This window comes from Anarrhichthys ocellatus, unplaced genomic scaffold (genome assembly GCF_004355925.1).
Source record: "Anarrhichthys ocellatus isolate YVR2014 unplaced genomic scaffold, GSC_Weel_1.0 scaffold36, whole genome shotgun sequence".
Taxonomy (NCBI): Eukaryota; Metazoa; Chordata; class Actinopteri; order Perciformes; family Anarhichadidae; genus Anarrhichthys; species Anarrhichthys ocellatus.
This window is the reverse complement of record NW_022280066.1, coordinates 1260277-1284127: the sequence shown is the minus strand read 5'-3', so window position 1 is coordinate 1284127 and position 23851 is coordinate 1260277. Positions and strand designations below refer to the sequence as shown.

At 42.2% G+C, this 23851-nt stretch overlaps 1 protein-coding gene and 1 long non-coding RNA gene across 2 annotated transcripts in view; one reads left to right on the top strand and one right to left on the bottom strand.

Annotated features, from left to right (window-relative positions):
• Positions 1–23851, top strand: part of sobpa (sine oculis binding protein homolog (Drosophila) a) — a 37079-nt gene that overhangs the window by 1267 nt on the left and 11961 nt on the right. Inside the window, 4 exon segments of the mRNA XM_031866769.1 lie at positions 8471–8591; positions 10110–10319; positions 13075–13226; positions 14866–14889. Of these exon segments, the coding sequence (XP_031722629.1) occupies positions 8471–8591; positions 10110–10319; positions 13075–13226; positions 14866–14889 (507 nt within the window).
• LOC116394009 (uncharacterized) lies at positions 22351–23288 on the bottom strand. Its single transcript, XR_004213420.1, has 2 exons — positions 23061–23288; positions 22351–22712 (listed from the first exon to the last, which is right to left on the bottom strand). It is a non-coding gene; the product is annotated as an uncharacterized LOC116394009 (long non-coding RNA).

Genomic DNA, 23851 nt, shown 5'->3' with positions numbered 1-23851 from the left:
AGAGAGGCAGACTGTGTGTCCGCTTTGTCTCCATCTCTTCATTGTTTGTATACACATTTGGCTGGAGACACATATGCACCCAGGGCTCTGCTGTTATGGGCGGATATGCAGGTGATCACATCGGGGATGATTGTGGAAATTGTATATTTTAAGGCTGTCAGAGGAGAAGCGAGGGTGCTGGCTTTGAGCGAGTCTTGAACAAATAAAATAAAGACTGCTGGAATAAAAGCTTTTTTTTCCAGCCGCGTTCACGTGTCACCGCCTCTTCTCTCTTACTGTAAAAAAAATCATGTTCATTCTATTGATGACAGTCTAGATGCTTTGTTGGTGATTATCATATGGCAAGAAGGAACGGGATGCGATATTGCATGCATGATAATGCACGATCGTGTAATGTAACACAGTACTGTCTTTTAGGTATTTTCCTTGAATGTGTCACTTATTTGCAGCTGCATTCAGAGCTGTCCTTGCTCATTTATTAAAACTGCATCCAGATATTTTTTTTTTATTCAATTGGCAGAATAACAGTTTGTTGAAGTGGAATTTCTTTTCTTGATGATATAAAAAATAAAAAAGTAATGGTCCTCAGTTTGAGAATAAATACAGTTAACCCATCCTCCTGTTGTCTGGAAAGGAGGAGGAGGAGGGGAGGGGGGGTGAGTCAGGTCTCCATTGAGACATTTCCTTATTTCCTATCAGGGGAGCACTTGAGGTAGTCTCAATGGAGCATTTCGAATGGATGAAATCTTTATGAGCATAATTTAGGCACACTGAAGTGCTGTCCGTCCAGGTTTTATTTGGTCATTTGTATCATTACAGCCGGGGAGAGCAAAAAATGAAATGTCCCCTCTCGTAATTTATCAGATTGGTCGAGTAATTACAGGATGTCAGTCACCGGTCAGACATGAGGTTTTATTCGAAGGTATAGAGGTTTTGCTGTTATTTAGAAGGTGATGGATGCCGTGACTTGGGGTCATCAGTCAGGGTTCAGTGAATCGACATATCTTACAGTACAATATGGTTTTTTTTTGCAGAGAAGACGTGTCACTTTAACATCTCATTCGATTAAAGCACATTCATTTGACTTGTCATTTGATTTGTGAGCGCAGTGATCTGTCAAATCGTGGCTCCTGAGTTTTCAATATGAAGATGTACCAAACTCAACAAATAGCTTGTGTAATATATATATTATATATATATATATATAATATATATATATATATATATATATACTTTTTTTTAGATGTCAGTAGAAAACACAGCAGACGGTGCTGTGTTGCTGGTGTGTACCGGGGGAAAACACCACTCTACCGTGGCAACTCAGTATCTCCCGTCAATACCAGGGGAAGCTTCGCTGAATGGAGCAGCAGATGTGGTTAAGGTGTCAAAACACTTTCAAAGGCTAAACAAGTTCGATTGTAGCTCATTACGCAACCTTGAATTTCATCTCCTATTGCACGCGTGCACGCACACACACACACACACACACACACACACACACATTCTCACACACAAGCGGCTGCAGATTTAATTTAGGAATACACTGATCCACGGATAGAAAGGTAGGGGAACTAGCTGCAGCCTATTTCACTCAATACCTTCATTGTTATTGTGACATTATGGGAGTTGATAAGTTGACAAACAAATATGTCTGTATCTGATATGATATAACATGGTTGGTTATGAGAACATTACACCTGGACATGGATTGGACTGTAAACCCGAACCCATAGCATTACGAGCTGCAGACTTGCAGCTATTTAACATGGTTGCATGATAATAGCCAGTAAAGCCAGTATGTGAAGTATAACGTATTGATTCCCTGTGGAAAACTTACTCGATTCAGGTTCAGAATAAAATGACCCAGTTTGTTCCCCTCTCTCATCTTCAATATTTCAGGCCCCAAAAAACAACAACACACACACATACACACACGACAGACACACAATGTGCCCTTGTGAGGATCTCATACTCTGCAAAACCAAACAGCCTGACAGTGTTTTCTTCATGGCTGCTTAATGTGTGCCACGGTAAAATAAGCCCCGGTGAGTAATCAAGGACAAGGAGGAGTGGGCATTGGAGGGGATATGAGAGGCTGGAGAGAGTGGGGTAAGAAACAGTGGAGAAAGGAATGTATACAGCGCTGGGCTGGCTAAGCTGTAAAAACTGTAACCTGAGTGTCTCTCCGCTGGATCACATATCAAGGAAAGTAGAGGGAAGTGAAAGCAGAGGAGAAGGAGAGGCAGAGGAGGAGAGAGGGAGCAGGGGAGTGGAAAAGTGGGCAAGTGGAGGAGGCGGAGTAGGAGGCGAAGGGAAACTTGGCGCGTGGATTTGGGAATTCTATCACGGTGTACAGTGACCTGCTCTGGTTTCTACCCGCAGGGTATCCAATTCCCACCATCGTCATTACCACAGGCCCTACTGGCCACGACCGGGTCTTACATGACATGTTAAAAACACCATTCAACATGTAGAGATACTATTCAACATCACCAGCTTTGAAGTTGCTTCAAAACCTGACACAGTGTCAACTAGAAGTGGTGTTTAAAATGCCAGTGGTGTCAAATCTATCAGTTACATGGTTTTTGATCATTATATAACAATTTAATAATGTCTTAGGCCGTTTCTTGACTTTTTGCAATGACTTACGCATTGATTAGCAAGCAATCGGTCCTTGCTGGCATTATTATTATCTCCGCCGGGAGATTATGTATTCGGTCGTGAGTGTGTGTGCATCTCTGTGTCTGTCTGTCCACGGAAGATCTTGCATACTGTTGGACCCATCAGCCTATTCATTTTTGTGCTCCTTTCTGATTGTGTGCTCGAGGACCTCTCGTGGTTATACTGTCATTGACTGCTGCCTCCTTACTTCTCTTAACCGGCAAAACCCCAGCATGTCCTCTCATTTTGGCGGGAGGAGAGCTAGTTAGCTGTAGCAGTTGCTGGGCATTATTGCTGTTTAAAAACATTTTTTAAAGCAATTTTGGGTGATGTTTGTCATTTCAATAATTTTGATAATTTAATGGTCTGCTTCCGAAGAACACGAGAGATAGACAGTGGGGGGAAAACAGCGGGTAGAGCCAGCATATTTGTCATCTAACTTGGTGAATTAAAGGTTTATTTTGACCAAACCAGGGCTGGAGATTGTTGGAACAGTGGAAAGGCTAACCAAGACAGTTTGGGTGAGTTTTAATTTGTTTCAATCAAGTTTTAATGAAGCGCTAAGCAAATGACAAACTGACCCGAGTGCTCTCATGTCGGTAGGAGGAGAGCTAGTTAGCTGTTAGCAGCCGGTGGGCTACAGAGTCCTGCGGTGTGTTTGGCTAACAGAGCTAATAGCTAACGGCTAATACAGCTAACAGAGCCAACAGCGAACAGGGGCTGACACAGCTAACAGAGCTAACAGAACTAACAGAACTAAACACACAGACAGTTTCTGTTCGGAGGAAGCATTACACAGTCAACATTGAGCGTTAGCTGGAAAGGGTTTCTCCTCTTGGCAGCATGAATGAGCTAACTAATCATGGCAGTCTGTGTATTAGATTTGTATATTTATTGTGTACAAGTGAACATATTGATCTGACGATGTTTCTAAAGTAAAACGTTTATTGATGATTTAAACATTTAGAAATATATTCATTATTTGGGGGACCATAAATAACAAATATTTTGGAGATAACGCTGTTATGGAACAAAACTTTGGTCAGAGGGAAATTTAACTTGATGTTGGCAGTTAACAAAAGGTCAACAACATAATTAGGACAGATGGACAGATCAAATGAAGTCACTATCTCAGAGCCATGAATTTCAGCAAATAATTTCATTTTTCTAACTTGACACATAAAAAAATAAAAGCTGATGAAGAAGCTATACATCCAGTGTAACATATAGACATCTGCAGCTGCCCATGTGCTTCCAATGCCTCTTCCTCCCCAGCTCACCCAGAGCCAGAGTCGGTGCCGCCGCTTTGAGGAGCCGCCAGCCGGGATTAGATTCCACTCTTAATATCACTCCTACTTTCTCAAGTAGGGTGACACAGAGGACAGTACGGTAGGAAGGAACGGGAGACACAGAGAGATGCTGTGTTTTTTTTTTTTTTGTCTTCCGCGAGGTGGTTATTTTACAGCTACATCCGTTTCACTCTGCAGTACACTCAGGTTGGGTTATGCTCCGACTCATTTGTTCAAAAGGATGATTTTCCTCTCAAGGTTTTTATCCTCGCAGTTGTGCTTAATCGCCGCAGTTGTGCTTGGCATGTGTTTGCACTCTGAGTCTGTCAGAGCACTGTTTCATATTCGGCTTCTCAGGTTAGATATCATACATTTTCTTTACCTAATTGATTCATTTAAGAATTGTGTAAGAAAGAAACGCAATGTGTGTAAGGCTATAAAACACCCTAATCGGGCCACTTGCATTCACAGCCGTGAACTATTTGCTATATCTGACATGCATGTCTGAAATTTTGGAGGGAACCTGGGTGAATACGGAGGAAAAACATGCAAATGCCACACAGCATCGACCCCCAGTTTAAATCAAGAAATGCTTTGGCCATTTCAAAATGCCATGAAGACACAAGGCGTCTCCATGGGTGGAAACACCTCTGTGTATAGCTGTCAGGACCTAACTTTGGCTCTGCTCAGGATGCGGTACTAAATCTGACTTCCAGGAACCTTCAGGCGGAGTGAGCAATGCTGTCACTCAGCATTGTTCAAGCAGAAGTACTGTCACATGAGTAAACACGAGCTGTCCTCATTAACAGACGTCTTTCAGTCCGCTTTAACCAGCATTTTTCTTTTTAAATATCTGTGACAAAAAAAGGAAGACTTTTAAAGATTAGACTTTAAATAACCGCTGCAAATGCTATAATTGTTGCATGCTGAGTGCCAGATGTTCACACACACACACACACAGACACACGTTTGCGCGTAGTACTAAAGCGGTCCTGCAGCTAGCACGTTGTTTCTCGTCACAACACATCTGCCTGCTAACCACCACCACACAGTGGTATTTCATAACAGGCAGATCAATAACTCCTGTCGTTCCTCATCAATAATCCCTCCCCAGCATTTAGCCCAAGTCCCGCGACCGTGTGTGGCAAGTTCACTTCTGTTACTATACGCTCCGTATGAACAAAGCAAAACTGACCCGAGAGCGGTGCTGCGTCTCTGAGGTACAAATACAGCACATCATGAATTTCTCTATGAAATGCTTAGAAACGGAGAGTGAATGTTGCTGATGAAGCAGGAGGAAATCTGCCTCTGGCTAAACAAGTGTTTGTGTGTGTGTGTGTGTGTGGGCTCATTCCCACTTGTATCCCCCTTACTATATTACCACTGTAAGCAATATCCAAACTGCGCTTTGTGTTGGTGCTCCGTTAATTGAATTTGTATCAAGCAGTTGAGTCAGTGGACCAACCACATGCTGTGTGTCCGACAGAGACATTTTTTTTTGGAGATGCGTAAGGTATGTTAATGTGAATAAAATAAAACACCTAACCCATCTCCACTGAGACCTCGTAGTTTCACTTTATTTGCCCAAATTAAATTCTGGTTGCAGACACGGTCACTTTTCTCACCCACAGGAAATCACAAATCAATACTCCAGCCCTGCCTCCAGCAGTGAGTGCACAATCTCAAGAGAAATCTGCAGTGGGAACTTTTTTTTCTCTCTCTCTCTCATCCTCATTGATAGACATGAACTTGGCGTGAAAATCAACTTATCCTATAGTTTTTTAAACTTGCACTGCCAAAACGTGAAGCTGCCAAGTGCACCTGTAAAGTTCATGTGGAAGTCTATGCATGTGTCTTGTCTTCCATCTTCCTTCCTGTCAAATCAGACATCCATCTGAGATGGCAATTATCTTTTACGTTTATTTGGGTACGGGCAACAGTTAGGCCCCAATCTGAATACGCTTTTTGCCCTTTTTTCTTCTCAGAATGTAGCAACGGTTTGAAGGCTACAGATGCAGATACTCTTTTCTATCATCTGCGGATGTCTATATTTTGCCGTTATATTTAGATCATCCAAGAGTCGGATGTGCTGGGTGGCACTGAACCACTCCGGCACGATCGCTCTGGCTCTGACGTGTCGACGCGAGCCGTTTGTGATTGACATTTAGCTGCTTAATGCAGTGACTGATGATTGTCGGCTGCTGCCCCGATGAGATAATGCACAAAGTGGGACTGGCTAGAAAATAATGAACTCACTCGAGTCTTGTCAAGTTCATCTGGAGCAAGACCACCAATGGCAAGACAAGGCGGGTCATCTCTGTGGCAACGCACTGCACAGGGCATCAGGGTTTGCCAATGCAAAGCCCGTTATGTGATTCTACAAGCTGTTGTCGCGCGCCAAATTGACAGGCGCGTCCCGTACCTAAGGCTAATAAATTTTAGCTGGATGTGTTTATTATTATAAGACGAATGTACAGAAATGTGTTTAGCAGCAATATGTAAGAAGCATAATTTATAGCGCCGAGGACCAGTGTTCCGTCTAAGCCGATAGATTAGTGACCTGTGAGTAATGTTTTATAATTACAGCTGTAGTTTGTTTCCAGAAAGCACATTTCCATCTACGTTTCCGAGTCAAACGGTAGCTGAACCATTTACCACAGTTTAGGGTTCAGTGAATGGACGCTTCTGGGAATATTCCAGCTGAGAGGTGGATGGTGATAATGGGCTGTATGCATTAGCGGGGTTAGGGTTTTTTAGTTTTGAGTGGTTATTGACTGTGTTGCTCGAGGCTGTAGTGGAGGAAATACTTTAATGTTTCACCTGCATAGATTAGGCGTGTTCATTTTTGCACACCTGCACTATATCTGCATAGCATCCTGCTCCGCTGTGCCGCTGGTGAACGTTGGGACTTTACAGCCCTACTCAAAGCACATTGGATGGCTGTGGACTGTGAAGTGCTATTTACTGCTCAGTGCTATTTTACTCTATATTAGTGTTTTTCACTGTGTTGTTATTGGTTGTTCACCGTGATGGGTTTGTGTTCTGAAATACATAGCTATTAGTGATGTAGGGTATCTACTTACTTAGCTCCTCTTATATTTAACCAGTTAAAAGTTGAAAACCACTTCCAGGAGTACTTTTTTTGGAAACATGCTTGTTGGCTTCCCTGTCTGAGACACAGATGAGCACATTGATGCCACTCTGTACATATGAAGGATAACCATATAAAGTTAAAGCCAGCTTTAGCTTTAGCACAAAGACTGGAAAAAAGGGGAAACAGCACATACAGTAACCGCGTCATTTTTACACTTCGTCTTTTGTACGGTATCAACAAAGGAGACATACCACTGCTAGTTTTTTTTTTTCACCTTTGGATGGAGCCAGGCCTACCACTTTCCCTCGCTTCCAGTCTTTATGCTAAGCTAAGCTAATCGCCTTCTGGCCGTTCATATTTAGACTACGGATATGAGAGCGATGAGTGGTATCGATCTTCTAACTCCCCGCCAGAGAAAGCAAATAAATGTATTTCTCCAAAATCATGCAATATTCCTTTAATAATCAGCAGCACCTACGGTGGGTCAGTCTTTACAAACTCATGCCGCAAACCTTAAGGCTACTTAAGGGGAAACAGAATGGGAGAACTGTACTGCATGTTAAGGGGATTTATCATAATACACTTTAAGTTGGCGTTTATTGTGGGTTAAGGCCCCCTGAGGATGAAGATAACTCAAACCATAAACAAACAAATCAAAATCAATCATTATGAATAAATATAACATCTCTTTTCCCACTAAGCAAGAGTATAGAATTGCTGAAAAACAGCCATGACACAAAAAATATGTATGGTCTTTGGCATGTTGTTGTTGGATTCCTTAGCTTCGGGGTCCCATGAATGGCACAGGGGTTAAGTGGTCCCCATGGTCCACTTAACCCCTGTGCCATTTTTGTCAGCGGAGACAACATTTTCAGCCTATCAGAGAAGGCATAAGAGAGAGGAGGGAGCTTTAAGAGCCCACAAGTTATACCCTCATCTCTGCTGTCACTGCAGTGATACTTTCTCTCTCTGCTGGTTTGTGTGCTGTGATGAGGTTATTATCAGTCCATCAGGGAAAAAACCTACATCGTGGTTTTTGAGATTTGAGTGGGATCGCAATACCTCGGCCTGATTAGTTGTGGTATGCGGTGCTGTGGGCCAATCTAAGGAGTGAGTCTTACAGTCAAGGTCTCAGGAGAAGCACAGCGAATGCAATGAAAGTAGCAGACTGTTCCATTCGCTTTTACAACAAGTGACATCAAACCTCATTTATCCTCGTCCTGTTTTCCAAATGTCCAGATGTTTGCTTGGGTAACATTTACAAAGTATATCATAGGAACAAAAAAAAATCAGAATCACCTTTGATTTCGTACTATGTATTTACTCAATCACTTCTTATCAGAAGTAGCAGCTTGCGTTGCAAGACTAACAACTTAAATTGTGTTGGTTTGTCTTGCGTCTCATCAACCAACTGTCTGTGTTGCAGAGTTTTGCAGAGAGCACCATGAACGAGCTGCTGGGCTGGTACGGCTATGACAAGGTGGAACTGAGAGACTCTGACAACCTGGAGATAGGGGAGACACCACAGCACATCTCTGTCCTCAAAGGTATGGAACTGTAACATGTTTTCTTTTTATTAAAAAGCATGTGCATTTTGTGCCTTGTTGGCCCAGCATTCAACACTCTCAATTGCTTCATTGTCCATAGTGAGATTGTGTGCTGCATTATGGAATGGAATGTGAAACATGTTGTGAAAGGCCCCATACAACTTCAATTATGAAACAGCTTCTTACTATAAGTAATGGGGTAGTACATGAACACACTGTTTTACAAGTTTAGATTATGACACTTGATAGGTTCCTGCACTTTTATTTTGTTCCTCACTTGTTTGAAGTGGGCGGGTCTCAGTTGGAAAAAGTGTCATGTCACATATTTCCACGCACCAATCAGATTTCAGCATCTGCTGAATGAAGATGTGATGACAGATGGACTGTTCGCTTGTGCTTCCACGGTCAATCTTATGTGAAGCCACATCCATTCTGATGAAGCAGATTGGCTGACTTTTGTTGAACGTTAAAACTGAAACTGAAACATTTTAACAAAGAATGTCTTCTAAACTTTAAAGGTAATGAATTCAAACTTAGAGCATTAATGTTGCAGCAGACAACTATTTGCTATTATAGTGGAGTAATGGCGTCTTGAGCCGGGTATAACGGTGGTGTCAGCTGATGACGGTATCTTTGCAGATGCGTAGCGCCCACCCTGTTCCTACATGGGGTTAACACTGTTAGCTCTGTCAGCACTTTAACCGTAGTTTGCACTGTTTGCGCACCTAGCTGCTAGCCTGCGCCATGTTGAGAGCTGTGTGGAGGCCATCCGTGAATCGTAGATGCGCTGTGAACTTGGGAGCAATGCAACAAGCTGCAAACACAATGTTGACACGCTTTCATTTTAGAAAGTTGTAACAGTTGCCTACACACTCATCCAGGAGACACAGAGCGACATTAGCATTCATTTGCAGTCACGTTTGGGTCCACCTGACAAATCTTAGCCCGATAGCCACTCTCCTTGTAGCTTTGTTTTGGTCTCCACCAACTCCAGAGGGAAATGTCTGGCTCGTTAGCTAATAAAAGCTCCAATGTCGGAAATGCTGGAGAGGTAGTGTAACGTTAGGCGTTCTTTGCTCAAAACAGCTGGTAGCTGAAGCAAGAACAGGGCTGATGAGAGCCGTGAGACTGAACCAACATAGTAAAGTTGTGGGCTTGAAAACACTAGCAATGAGCTTAAAGATGCTAATAAGCTCCACACTGCAGTGTTGGGTAAAATCCTCTGTGGGTTTATCTCTATGAGTGACCCCTTTCACATTAGATTCGGTCAATTATAAGTGCAGCTGTAACTGTAATTGTAGCTTACTTCCTCACTATTTTGGGGCTTTAAACATAAACTTTTCCAAAGCCAAACAAGCATGCTTCATCACTTGTGCATCTAGTATGGTAGATAGTGACCCTTAGTGTCAGATTTTAGGCATACTAGGCTCTTACATTACGGCAGGATTTGCAGCGATTGCCACAACATCTCATCAGTTGTTCAGTAACGCTTTGTTTCGCTCAATTCCCCCTGTCTAGAAAACTTGTTGCCAAAAATCCCAACTTCAACGGAGAGCAGCGAAGGCTCTCCGGATCGAGCCAACAGCTCCCAGTCTCTGCCAGCCTCCAGGAACGGAGTCACAGAGTCCTCCACCACAGCGTCCACCTCCATGCACAGCACCAAGGAGCATGGCAACCTGCCCATCATAGTCCCCATGATCCCCCCGCCATTGATCAAGCCCCCTGCAGGTAGGGAGCACTGACACTATTGTTTGGAAAGACGCATACAGGAGATGAATTAAAAGTAGTTTAGGCGTATATACGTCCTTGTTTGTCAGGAAAACACTTAAACATGCCGGCAAAAAACACTGACAAAATCGACTAAAATGGCCGAACCAGTCCACCTCCAGAGCCGATACATACATATTCAACTGTTTTATGCTTACCAATGTGTGTGATTCGAATTTGGCTACATTTTATCTGTCCAAAAAGAACAAGGTCATTTTCAGCCCATGCAAGATTGTTGATGTATTCGCCCCAAACTGCCAACCACAAAGCACACACACAAACAGTCATTTCTCCAGTCAAAACACCTAACTAGAAGAAATGGCAGTGATCCCGTCCACAGCTGTTCTCGAGACACATTGTACCGAAAGGACAAAACCTACTTGCTGATTCCTCCACACTTAAGGGAAACTGAATGTTTATGCATCGTGAAAAATCTCTGTCTTTGCGATGGCCCCGAAAAAGCCTCTAAACCAGGCAGGGACAGTCGACTAATGAGCTAGCTATACCTGCTGTACACCTTGTTTTCCTCCACCTGCCCGAGTGTCAATATAACCCCATCAACTCTCTGAGGGAAATGTCCGCATTCCTCGGCCAGACAGAGGGCTTCATTATCCCTTGCGTCTGCTGTGGCACAGGAGGTTGGTACGCCCCGGCGGAGGGAGCGAGGCCGCCTTGGCATCGCCCAAGAGGAGTCCCCGCTGGCCCTGCCTAGGCAGGGAAACAGATGGTGTGGTCCCACTTAAAGCCCAGCATCAACCCACCACCCGGCCGACACCCCCTTCAACTCGCCCCCCCCCCCCCCACCACCCCACACATGCTGAATTATTCATGTGCCCCGCAGAATCCGACAAAGGACCTTTTGAGGTGGAGGTACGGTGGATGATGGTGGCATTTAGTATGGAGGCTGCATAATTACTAACAGCTTCCCCCCTCCCTCATGCAGATGTGAGTGTTTTGAGACAGGCTTGTTACGAGATGCCAGGACGTGGGAAGGCGGAAAAAACAAACAACTCCAACTCAAGATGTCTCGTTGCGTGAAAATGTTGAGATATTGCGAGAGATGTTGTGATTTGACGTTGGCCTTTGATCCTGTTCATTATGCCGCGGCACAGACGTTATTCCAAGCAATGTACAAACCCTGATCCACCCACCCAGTCAGCCCAGAATGAAACTATGTCTTGTTTTTTGTTTTTGTTTTTTTGGTTATCACTGCAGTGGGCAGCAATCCAGATAGACACAAAAAGGCAGAGAGACTATAGGAATGAGATAGAGCAGCAGAGGAGAGGAAAGACATAAAATATGCATGTTGGGTCCACTGTGCTTTCTTTAGGGCCTTGGGGAGTTATTTCCTTAATTGTGAGTTAGTCTTTACTTAAATTCTGATGGCCCCGCAGATCCATTAAGCTCAACAAGAGGTGAAAAGCCCGGGCAGCGTGCGATAAGGAGGTGAGCGAGGGTGAAAGACTAATGGGCCTGCGTTCCGTCGGCCTCACACCCGTGCAGTCATAATGTGATAATTGGGAGATACTGGAGGGAATCTCGGAGGATCTCTCTCATTGCAAGAGCGATGGCACTAAAAGCCCGCAGCTCATCACCAGCAGTCACAGTTTACCACAGAAGAGGCATTTCACCGTCACAGAGGGTGTGTTAAAACGATTTGTGGCCCACACTGACCACACAGAAGCCACCGCAGCCACGTCTAAATCGAAGGCACATACGAATAAACAACCCCAATCTACTGTTAGAACTGCTATTGGCAATATTATTATTTGTCATTTTGATTTCACTTCCACAAATTTCATACTTTTATTTCACATTATTTCCTACATATATTATTTGAAACGTACTTTTATATTGGGATTAAAAAAAAAAAAGTTATTCCATGTAAACCTTTTTTTTATGTCTTTTCTATGATGTGAATATTATTTTGTCACGGTATTTGGTCTTTCTGGTTCTTTTCTTTTTTGCCCTCTCATCATGAATCATCAGTTTAATAAATGTAACTGTGTGGTAGATGGATTGATGGGGTTTCCTTCAGATGAGGTCAGTTCACATCAGAGTTGTGTAACTTGTCAGTCAGAGAAAAGTCCAAATTGTCTTACAAATATTGAATACAAGTTTTTTTTACACACACGTATTTTGCGAAACAAACCTCACCCATCTGACATTCATGTAAGAACACAAACTACGAGAATTATTGAAACATTCTCTGTGACCCCGGTGTGGTAAATACACTCACACAGGATGCACATTAGCATGGGGACCACGCCCACCGTCTCAGCCTCCTTTGAACACCTGTCATCTCCAGCACCATCAAAGTACATCCTTGTGTGGACTTCAGGTTCTCTAATACACCCACAGAGCACAGCCACAAATAGGCATCTTCCCATCTCCCCGGCTCATCCGGTTCTGCTATTTACCCATGGCAGGCCTTCATTACAAATCCTACAGTGGTTTTGTGGCTTAGAACTTGAGCGGATTTACCCATCTCTGCTGCTGGGCTGAGTCAGTTGGAGTTAATGCCTTTTGGTCCTTGTGTTTAATACATTTAGTTGTTGCTTGCGTTTTAATACTTACACATAAAACAGCCAGACCGTCTCTGCGAATGTCCTGGAAAAGTCCTGGAAAAGTCCTGGGAAATTATTTTTACAAAAAGAAGCGGGAAATACTGAGCTCCATCCTAACTCACTTTCACTGCTGGCTGTTTCTTTTCCAGACGAAGATGCATCCAACATGCAGATCATGTGCGCCTGGTGCCAGAAGGTCGGCGTCAAACGCTATTCTCTGAGCATGGGCAGTGAGCAGAAGAGCTTCTGCAGCGAGAAGTGCTTCGCCGCCTGCCGCAGGGCCTATTTCAAGAGAAACAAGGTACAATTCCTTCCTTCTCATCAGCTGGACACTTTAATATAATATTGTTTTAGAGGCTTTACAGTTACAGTATTACACACATCTCCTTGCAAGTACATCAGTAAGTCCCAGGGGGAGAATATAAGACTGACAAGCATGATATCATTGTATATATCGCGATATATACTTGTGTGGACATGTATTGTTACCATGTGGGTAATGTTGAGAATAGCATGAATTGGACATGATGCTGCTGTTATAGTGTTCATCAGCTGCAAAGGTTCTAACATTTAAAGGAATAGATTGAGAGTTTGGGAAATACACTTACTCACTTTACATTAGCTTAGCTTAGCATAAGGACTGGTAGTAGAGCTAAAGCTCATAATCAACACAATGTGTCTCGTTTGCAACAACACAGACAGTAATGAAAAACTGACAATTTGTGGTTTTGCAGGGTGTCACTTTATGTAACTTTTTCTTGATAAATAAGCGTAATTCCCCTAACGGCGCACTATTTCTTTAATTGACGGCAAATTAGTGCTAAGTTAGGTCGCTAAAAGTTCTTGGCTGTGAAATTAAGCAGTTTGGCTAAGCTAACTCATGGTTATACTGAACATGAGAATTTAACGCATGGTTTATAAATAGCATTGTGCCACCATTGTCAGAACTATTTCCTGTTTCTAGTCATACCGTCTTCATTTACTGTAATCTCTTTGTGGAGGGGAAACAATTGTCCCACTGAACATTCATGTTAACAAAATGCCCACGGCAGCAGGCTGAAAAAACCAAAGGCCCAACCTAATAATTTATTTTCAGATTTAGCTTACACAGTAAACTCTTATCTTCAGCATTGTTAGGCAGACTCAACTGTAGCTTGAGAGGTCATCTCAAAAGAAGTTTTTTTTTTAATATTTAGCAGAAGAAACCTATCATAATGTTAACACACAACTGCCAGCTACATATGATGCAAACTTTAGCGAACACTTATATTTACTAAGGGGATAACATGTTATGCAATCGTTAGCTAATGTGAAACTGCTAGCGTACTAGCTAAGATGCTAACGATATTTACACACAAAAAATATTGTCATTTTACTTTGTCATTGTTCATTCTTTTGATCATAAAAAGAGTACAAATGAAGTTCTTTTGGGATGAAGTTTAGGATTTCAAGTCTGTCATTAGAGCAACAGCAGAAAACCTCTAATATGGCTGCCAGAAAATGTTACATCATCTGGTAAGCTCTTTAGAAACACATCATATTCTGCTTCCGACGGAGCTAAATTAAGTGTCCATGTTGACAGTACTTAATACTGTGAGTAGTGGCTATATCTGTTGTAACTTCTGCAATTATTGCACTCAATCTGACTTAAGACATCAAAAGGTAATTTTGAGTAAAACATCTTAAAACCCCCCCCAAAAACCATTACATTTTAAGCAGTACAAAATGCATAACTAATTCAAGCAGAATACACCGGGAATAAATCATGGACTTTACTACAAAAACACCTTCAAGGCAGTCAACTCCAAAATGTCTTGGTCACCTTGGTGTATAAGACGCAAGACAGCAAATATCAAAGTTTTCATTGTGTTCTCCCCCCCCCCCCCCTCCCCCTCCCGATGACTGTAGTTAAACAATCTCCTTTCTCTCTTGTACCAAAGCTGGGATATATAAGGAATTACGCTGTGAGTATGACGTGTTTTACTCTCCTGCTTGTCTGTCCTAAAGTCAGTTATTCATCTAAACATAATCACTTTTCAAGCACTGCACTGGAGCAGGAACAAGTAGGGGTGCACTTAGAGTATTGTCTGTTCATTTCAGTTAGTGATATCCAGTTTCTTTTCTTTTCTGACACTTTTTTTCCCAAAGCATGAGAATCAAGCTGAGCCTTGCGTCTACTGTACTGTTGCTCATACTATGTGTTTTTCATTTTCTATCTTGACATTTTAGCTCATTTACGTTTGTAGAAAAAGTTTGTAGTTTCTTTATTTTTTATTTCATTGTACTAAATGTTGAAATGATGACAAATGATCTGTCTCGTCCTGGCGATGACAAGGAGAGTCTGACGTGTTGAAACCTCGTGGGAGAACAGTTTGTGACAGTTGCAGAGCTTCGTACCCGATTAAGATGCAGCGTTTGAACTGCTTTCATTTTGTTCTCTGAGCTTCAGAGGGGGTCAGGAAAAAAGGTAGATAAGAGTGTATGCCATTTGACGCGCAACAAAGTTGACAAGGCAGCTTCATGTCAATCACAGATCAGCCTGGGAGGCTGTTAACGGGACATTGAATGTGAAGCTGATGAAGGAATGCAAAATGAATCCATGAGTCTATAGTTAAACTCATGTAAAGTTTACGTATAAAGTGACAGGCTGGATCTTATCAGCCGTAGAGAAAATCTCTCTCCTCGTGAGCGCGGACACACAACATGTCAACCAATGCTTTTGTTGAAGTTCCAACATAACATTTACTATAAAACTGAAAAATACTTTCATAACACACATTGATACTCTTTAATTGTAGTGTTGTTCAACTGAGCAATCAGTCCGGGCACTTTAATCACACTTTGTTCATTTCAATAACTGTCCTTGATGCAATTAGATTTGATTATGTGCTCCATGAATGTTAGCCATGGTGTAAAAAAAAACTCTGTTCATTTTATTAAGTTTCACATGCAGTTAAAAATAGTTCCTGCCAAAATTCCTGTCGATACATCATAATTGAATGTGATACGTTAGAATTATAACTGTAAACAAATCAGATCAGTATGATTAGTACCATCTAATTAAGGACTTATTTGTATGGAAGCCCATTTCTGCAAAAAGGGAAATCCAACACCCAAGTATAATTATGTTTTTTTCTCTTAATTTTGACATATTATCTCTTAAATACTAAGTCATGATTATGAGAAAAAAATGAAATAATGAATTTCCCTTTGAAGTAGCAACACTGGGCTGCAATTTTGAGCTGTACCGTTATAAAACTGTTGAGCCGGGGCAAATGTGCAGTATTTAGCTACCACTTTGACATAGGCACTCTTTCTTCTCACCGTGTTATTTTAGTGTCAGAACTCTTTCCTGTTTCTTGTCACACCTTCATCTGTTTTGGTGGCGGAGGGTTAGTCTGTCCTGTTTTGTGACACATTAAACTACAGAAAAGGCAAAGGCCCAGCAAGATTCCATGATTTACCAAATTAGGTGAGTCAGTTAACCCGTATCATCAGCACTGCAGAAAAACTGTAGGGAGGCATTCTCCCTTCAATTTAAAAACAAACCAATCTTAATGTTAATTCGAAGACAACTACCTACTTACTAGCTACTTATATCACATTATCTAAGACTTGCTAACTTGATTCTAATAGTTCTGGCTAATGTATATATATATTGTTAATGTGCTAACAATATATATATATATATATATATATATGTATATACATTATATCCATCATTTTTCTGTAGTAGGACACAGAAATAAACTAGCGCTGCGTCCGAAATTGCATGCTATGCACTACATACTCAATATGTGTGCTGTCATTCAACCTACTTCTGTGTGAAGAAGCAACAGTGTGTCTCTTGTCGGACGCACTGAGCTGTGATTACCACTTCCTGAGAGCCTCCATGCCGGTTGGAGACTCCTAACCATGGGTAACCTGTGCCAATTTTGTGTGACCAAATTATGTTTTGTGAGAATCATAAAGTGTGAACTCATTAAAAAACATATATCAGGGTTTTTGACGTAACAGAGCTGTCTTCCACTGTCTGTAAGGAACATTGTTGTCACTACCGCATTGCACTCTGGGATATATATGCCGGCGTGTTTGCGTGCCATAATATTTCTCCTGAAATATTATGCAATTCGCGCCCTATTGGTTTCATGAGGTGTCGGACGTACTAAAAAATCTCTCATACTGTTTTACTGTACTAAATAGTATGTTAGTATGGAATTTCGAAAGTAATGTAGGTTTTATTCAGTTCTGTTGAGATGGCCAAGTTAATTCACCTTTATTGCTCAGCAGAACAGAAATGTACAAATACAGTCAAACAATCAATGTGTTTGCACCAATTTAGAGGACATCACACACCGCTTGATAAAATGAATATCATTCACATGCAAAACATTCCTGTTCTGAGCCAGTCAGCCATGTTTCTTTCGTCCGTCGGCAGAAAATGCTCACAGTTCAGACATCGCAAACACACCAAGGGCCTGCTCTGCCACGGCGACTTGGATTCTATATTTTGTCTGGTTCTCACACGTTGCGTGCGGGGCCATTTGTGGAAGCGATACCCACGTGTTTCTTTTCTCATGCACCCACAAGGTTGGCCACAACAACACGGCCTGCAGGCTTTCTTTTCCTCCCCCCAAATGCAAAATATCGTCATGGCTGAAGAAGTAGTATCTTATGTCTGCGTGTGCGTTGGATAAGGGGACGTGGGGGGGCTGTAGGGGGGCGGGCAAGCGGCTCTGGCATTATGTTGCATGAAATATCTTCAGCTGCCTCTTCCATGAAACCCAATGCCCTCCTAGGGTGACTATGGTTGCTACTTTCTCACATCCCTACATTACGCGCTCTCTCTCTCTCTCTCTCTATATATACATATTATGTAGCGTGCGTTTGTGTGTGGCGAAAGATGATTGATGGTTTAACTGCGGCTAATCACTTATGCGCCTGTTTACTGTACGCCTTAAGCCTCTGGATTAGTGTGTATGGAGGCCGCTGCTTCCTTGCCGCTCGCACCACTCAATTATTCTGTCTGTCACCTCCCTGCCTGCTCACTTTCACTTACTTTTTTAACTGTGGCTCCTCTTCTTGTTAGCGCAGGGACGCGCGTGCATTCTGCTTGTTTTTGCGCGGTGGGAAACCCGCGAAAGCCAGTTTGAGTGGTGGCGAGATACAAACCGAAGGGAATCGACAGCAGACAGCAGCTACGACGTTGGACGGTTATCTGGGATTAGAGGCGTTAAAGTTAAACGTAGGGTGGAGCTTTCAACTGTCACTGCTTCTCCCTCCATCTCACACCCAAACACGCGCACACCAATAAACACTCTCGCTCATTGATTAAGATTAAGATTAAGTTAAGGCAGTTAGCGGTGATGAATTACCCTCTGCGAGTGTGAAGCATGGTGGCGAAAAGGTGTCGGTTAGAGGGGATGTTTTCCCATCGAGCATTTGGGGTTGGATTTTTACAAAATTGCTGCATGCAGGAGTCTGTTACCGTGCCATTGATTTGTGATGAAATGTTGCCCGTTGCTGTTGCAATAGCTCTAAGGATCTGCTTTTCTCTGCAGTGTGGTTTGTGTTCAGGAGTTTTTTTTGGGGGGGAGGGTTGAATTCCCCCGGGAAAATAATGCTTACTGGTTGACTGTAGACCAATATGTTGTTGTTGAAAAGCAGCTAGAGGGAGGACTCGTTCAAAATTCTAAACAGTGGCTTATTATGTGTCATCTGTAGTGTTTCTTTTATCACATTTCGTCATGCAAAATTAGAAACAACACAAAATACAGAAGGATCATATTGTCGCTTCATTTAAAGCGTATAACTATCTTTATATATCTTTATACTTCATGCAAATAAACATATGAACCATGTCTTCCGTTTCCACAATATTCAAATGAGCACTAAAGCAGGTAGTGGAGGAGACTCCAGCTTGTGTTTTACAGGTCGTTTCTGCCGCAGCGCAGGGCTTTTTGTTCACACATGAAATTCCTCCCCGGGGACCCTCAGACCTCCATCAGTGTCTTTCCCCGGGAGCTCCCCCCAGGTGCGAGGGGGCAGAGTGCCGCTTCATGTCAGCCCAGAAATGTCACATCACCTCAAAAACGCACACACGCGCACACATATCCTCCTCACACAATTTACTTTGCGTGCCGAGGAGGGCACGCACGCAAAATGAATAAGAGGGAAAGAGGGGAGTCTGGGCGTGTGTGTGTGTGTGTGTGTGTGTGTGTGTGACTGTGTCTTGTATATGTATGAATGTATTGTTTGCGTGTGATGAAATGTGTCTGCATATTGCAGCTCAGGCTTGGAAGCCTTGAGGCCTGCCTGACACAGCTTCGGGGCACAGAGAGGAAGGTGATTATCTCATAGCTGCCAGCCATTCAGCTTAAATAAAGATTTTTAAAAAAATTAACCCTGGCTAACAAAACGTTGAGATTGTAAAAAGTGGAGCCACGCACATGAACTTGTGGTAATTCCTTTCTGCAAGTTCCTCATTGTTGGGGGAATTTGCAGGCACATTTCAGGTGCGTCGTGATGATGACCTTGAGCAACAGAATACTCTTTGCAAGCTTGTGAAGTTTGGATTTGGAACAATTTGGATAATATAAAATTCGCAATCAATATGCCAAGAAGATAATATTCCAGATGTATTAAGAATAGCTTTTGCTGCACCCTTTGATAAAGGCATTTAGTACATGGAAATTAGCCTAGAGATAATACTCACAGCAATGTGCTGAACTATTTCTACATCGACCTATTTGTTGCTGCAAAGAAAGATCAAAAAAGCTCCAAAACTAGCTACATTATTTTTTAAACAGTGTTTACCTTGATCTGACTTTTCAGTTCTTTGAGAAATTATACTTGTACTTATAATAGGGCATTAAAGTATCACTACCCGTACCAGACAACCCTCTAATAAACCCTGATTTTGATCAACGCAAATTAAAGTGCAAAGATCACGGCCTAAGAATGTGCCTGAACAATCTCCCCGGTGCACTGCAAACTGAACCAAACCGGTGTTGGGATGGCTTTTCTTTTTCTCGCCCCGTCACACGCGTGCTGCAGTGCCAGGACTGCACCTTGGTTTCAGGGATTTGGGATGAGCTCGGCTGCACTCGGCTGTGTTTGTCTGTGGATTTTGGAAAGCCTGCCTGCGAGCGTCTTTCTTTGGGAAACAGCGGCGCTCTTGGCAGGTGACGGGGCGCACACACACACACACACCTGGACATGTATCCATGCCCAGATGGAGGCAAGCGTGGCGGCAGCTGGTGTGACGTCCCCCCTCAGGACGGTCGGAGTCGCCAGAGGGGGAGCTGATGTCCTGCACCGTCGTTCGCATAGGGAACTCTGGCTGGGGAGGCAGCTGCAGTATGCTGGCGTGATGGATGGGCAATGAGGAAAAAAAGAAACACCTATAAAGAAAAAAACAACTGTCTGTCTGCCTGTCTATCTATCTGTCTGTCTGTCTGTTTGTCTGTCTATCTGTCTTCATCCTATCTCCTTCATCTGTCTGTGGCTCCCTGCGTGCACCTCACGCCTCGTTCACAGTGCCAACACCTCATTAGTGCAATATGCAAATGAGCTGGCGTGGGGCCAGGGGGTCAGAGCACAAACTGGAGACAGAATAATAGCACAATGGTCACATCTTTGTGTGTGTGCCCTCAAATGCCTGCCCAGATCCGCGTGTGTTCGAGTATTTGTGTGTGACGGGGGGTAAAGAACTGAAATGGAGAAGCCTACTACACCCACTGTTCATTTAGTGCATCTTCTAAATAGCCATGACCTCATAATCGTGTTTGTTTTTTGACAAAGTTAAAAGATCTCCCGTTAAAATGTTTTTTCTCAGATCCCTACACTGTATCCTCTCCAGTAGCCTGAAAAAGACGACGCACAGGACCGCAGTATTTCATTTATGTCATGCTTGGAATGGGAAACCCGTACCTGGAGGTGAGGGAAGCAGATGGAAGCAGAGGCAAAACTCAATCAGTCTTTGGAGAAGAGACAAATTTAGAATATACAACAGAATTGCCCTTTGGTGTCACCGAGAGATGGGCAGAGCCTGGGGGCCAAATTATCTGTGACAAATCAAAGGTTGCAGTGGGCAATTTAAAGGGAACATGATATGAAAGAGGGACACTCGGGCCAGTGGCTCGCCTGCCAATGGCATCGGCCTCGCTGTGAAATTTCACTTTAGGGGCTGCAAACGGCACGGGGTTAAAATCACCATTTCTGATAACGGTGCCTCAGTTATCACACTATTTGATTTAAAAGTGCATCTCATTTAATGAAACACAATAAAAACCATTTTGGAAATGTGTCAGACAAAGCTTCTCTGATAACTTCCCAAAAACCTGGCATAACAACTTTGAGTGCCTTAGAGTTCACACTGCTCATAATGACTCACAGAGTGTTGGACAGGGTTGCTCCTTTGAAGATGGTATAAATGTTTAAATAAGTTGAATTGTAGTATTACAGCATTGGAAATTAAACCCACAACAGCAACTGTTTTGGTGAATTACGCATATTATCTTTGTTTACCTAATGCAATTTTTATTTGTCCAAGAATACATGAAGTTACTGTAAAATTCTGCACATTTTTTGGCAAGGGTCACTAAGGGATTCACCCTGTTCACACCAAAACCGCCTATGCTAGCAGTCAACCATGGCATTTCGTGTTTTACAGCAATGTTACGATTCATCTCCAAGCTTCTGCACATTGAAGTGAGTCAGTTATTATCTGATAATTAAACGAGACAGCTTAAACCAACAGCGTGATGTTATACCAGCTTAATACACAGCAACTTGCCTCTGACTTTAACCATTTGATAAGTGAGTAAAACGGGTTTGTAACCTCTTGTTATAATGTTCAAAATTCGGACAAAATGTTTCGGGTTGTCAATTGAATCGAACGCTCCATTAACTCCATGAAGAAGAGTGATTAAAAATAATTGTGCTCATCATGATCTCAATCCTGTGTGAATCTGCCATGTCTGTAATTCGGCAAGTAAAGATTTGACCACAAATGACCTACCATATTTGACAAACACAGAGGTCATGTGATAATGTTTGTCCTGTGCAAATCAACATCAAGCTGATTCAGGGTCATATTTTGTTTTTTATTATGTTTTATTGTTTTCTCTGTGCCTTTTTTTCTGCCTCTTTCCTTGTCTGGAATTATGGAGGCTGCGTTGGCAATTGCACTCTAAATTATTTCACCGTAAATTAACGGTAACTTACTGGCAGCAGGGACGCCACTAATTTAGTTTTTACGGTATCTTACCGTATACTTGATTACGGTATGTGACAGTAGGATAACTGGGTTTTACCGTGATTTTACGGTATATGCCAGAATGTTACCGTTTATTTACAAAGGGTAATACAACCCTTTGCATTTAATTCCCAACAAATAAAAGAATAACAACAGACATTCAATACATAATTGTTGCAGTTTATGTGTTATATGTTCTCAAATAATAAATGGACATTTGTATTACATCACAAAAGTCACAATGTACTGCATGTTTAGAAGCAAACTAATAAACCAATAAAATCGCTAATGAACAGCATAACTGAACTCATTAGCATCAACAGTGTAACACAGAATTAAAATAGCATCAAGAACAGTGTAATATAACTGCTTCACAGTCTAGCTTGTTGACAAGTCTTATACACATTTATAGTTATTTTGAACAGCATGAACTCACACATGAATGAAAACAATAAAGAAAGAGAACATCTTGAAAGAGGACTTGACTGCAGCGTCTGGCTGGCATCCTCAATCTCTGATGATGAGTGACTGTAAACAAACAAAATAAAAACTTTAGAAACACAATGTTCTGAACTTCTGGAAAGTTCTATGACATCCAGGATAAACACACTTAAAAGAAGCTTTGGGTGTGCAGCTGTGGGTTTGCATGTGCCTCACATATGTTAACATATCAGTGCAAGTCTTTACAACAAGCTAATACAACAATACCATACAGTTTAAATGAACAGACTATGTGATGAGCTGATTACGTTAAGGTGAAGAAATGAAGCTAAGACAATGGACCACAATGGACTAACGTTCAACAATAAAATGAGTTTGATCTGGTTTAATGTTGCTCCTGGGATAACACACACATAACGTTACTGTTAGCGTTACCTCAACTGTTCATCGTCTTGAACACGTCGGTGATTTCTGGTCCGCTCTCCCTTTTGATAATCGTCCCGTTTGCATTCCAACGGTTCAATAAGAGCACAAGTAAACACAAGTTAGGTTACTAACGTTACATCTTAACACTGTAATCTGTGATTGACTTTATTTATGTTAACTTAACTTGCTATGCTGTTAGCTAGCTAACTTGAGCTCGAGCTAGCTAACGTTAGCTCCACTAATATAAGCAACCTAATGTAATGAAACAGACCAAGTGAAACATTATCTGCGATGTCAACAGTTCAATAATCATGAAGACAAAACAATACTGGAGACTTTGAATTTCGGATGACAAGCGTAAGTTAGCTCAGCTCCTCGGTTGACCTCCACATGGCTCAGAAGACTGCGGTCAAGTCAGCAGACACTCAGATCTCCGTGGTCAACTCAGCAGACACTTAAATTGTAGTGCACCTATACGCTGAAACTTACGGTAAACGCAACCAAACGGCACAGGACGGGAGCGATCGAAGGCTTTTGCAAAGTTAGCGGAAAGATTAACGTGAAAACTTCCGGTTTTCTACAGACGAACATCCCGTTTTCAAAATAAGATGCCAACAACATATCAGTCATTGGCTGGACTTATTGAGAAAATACATTTTATTACACTTCAAATATCCATTTATTGGATATTTTCTCAATTCAAATGTATGAGTTTTAATTTGAAATATTTCCTAATTGGTACAGTAAAAATGTCTAATTTTCAGTATGGGTGGAGTCAACGACGTCTTCAACAAATGTAT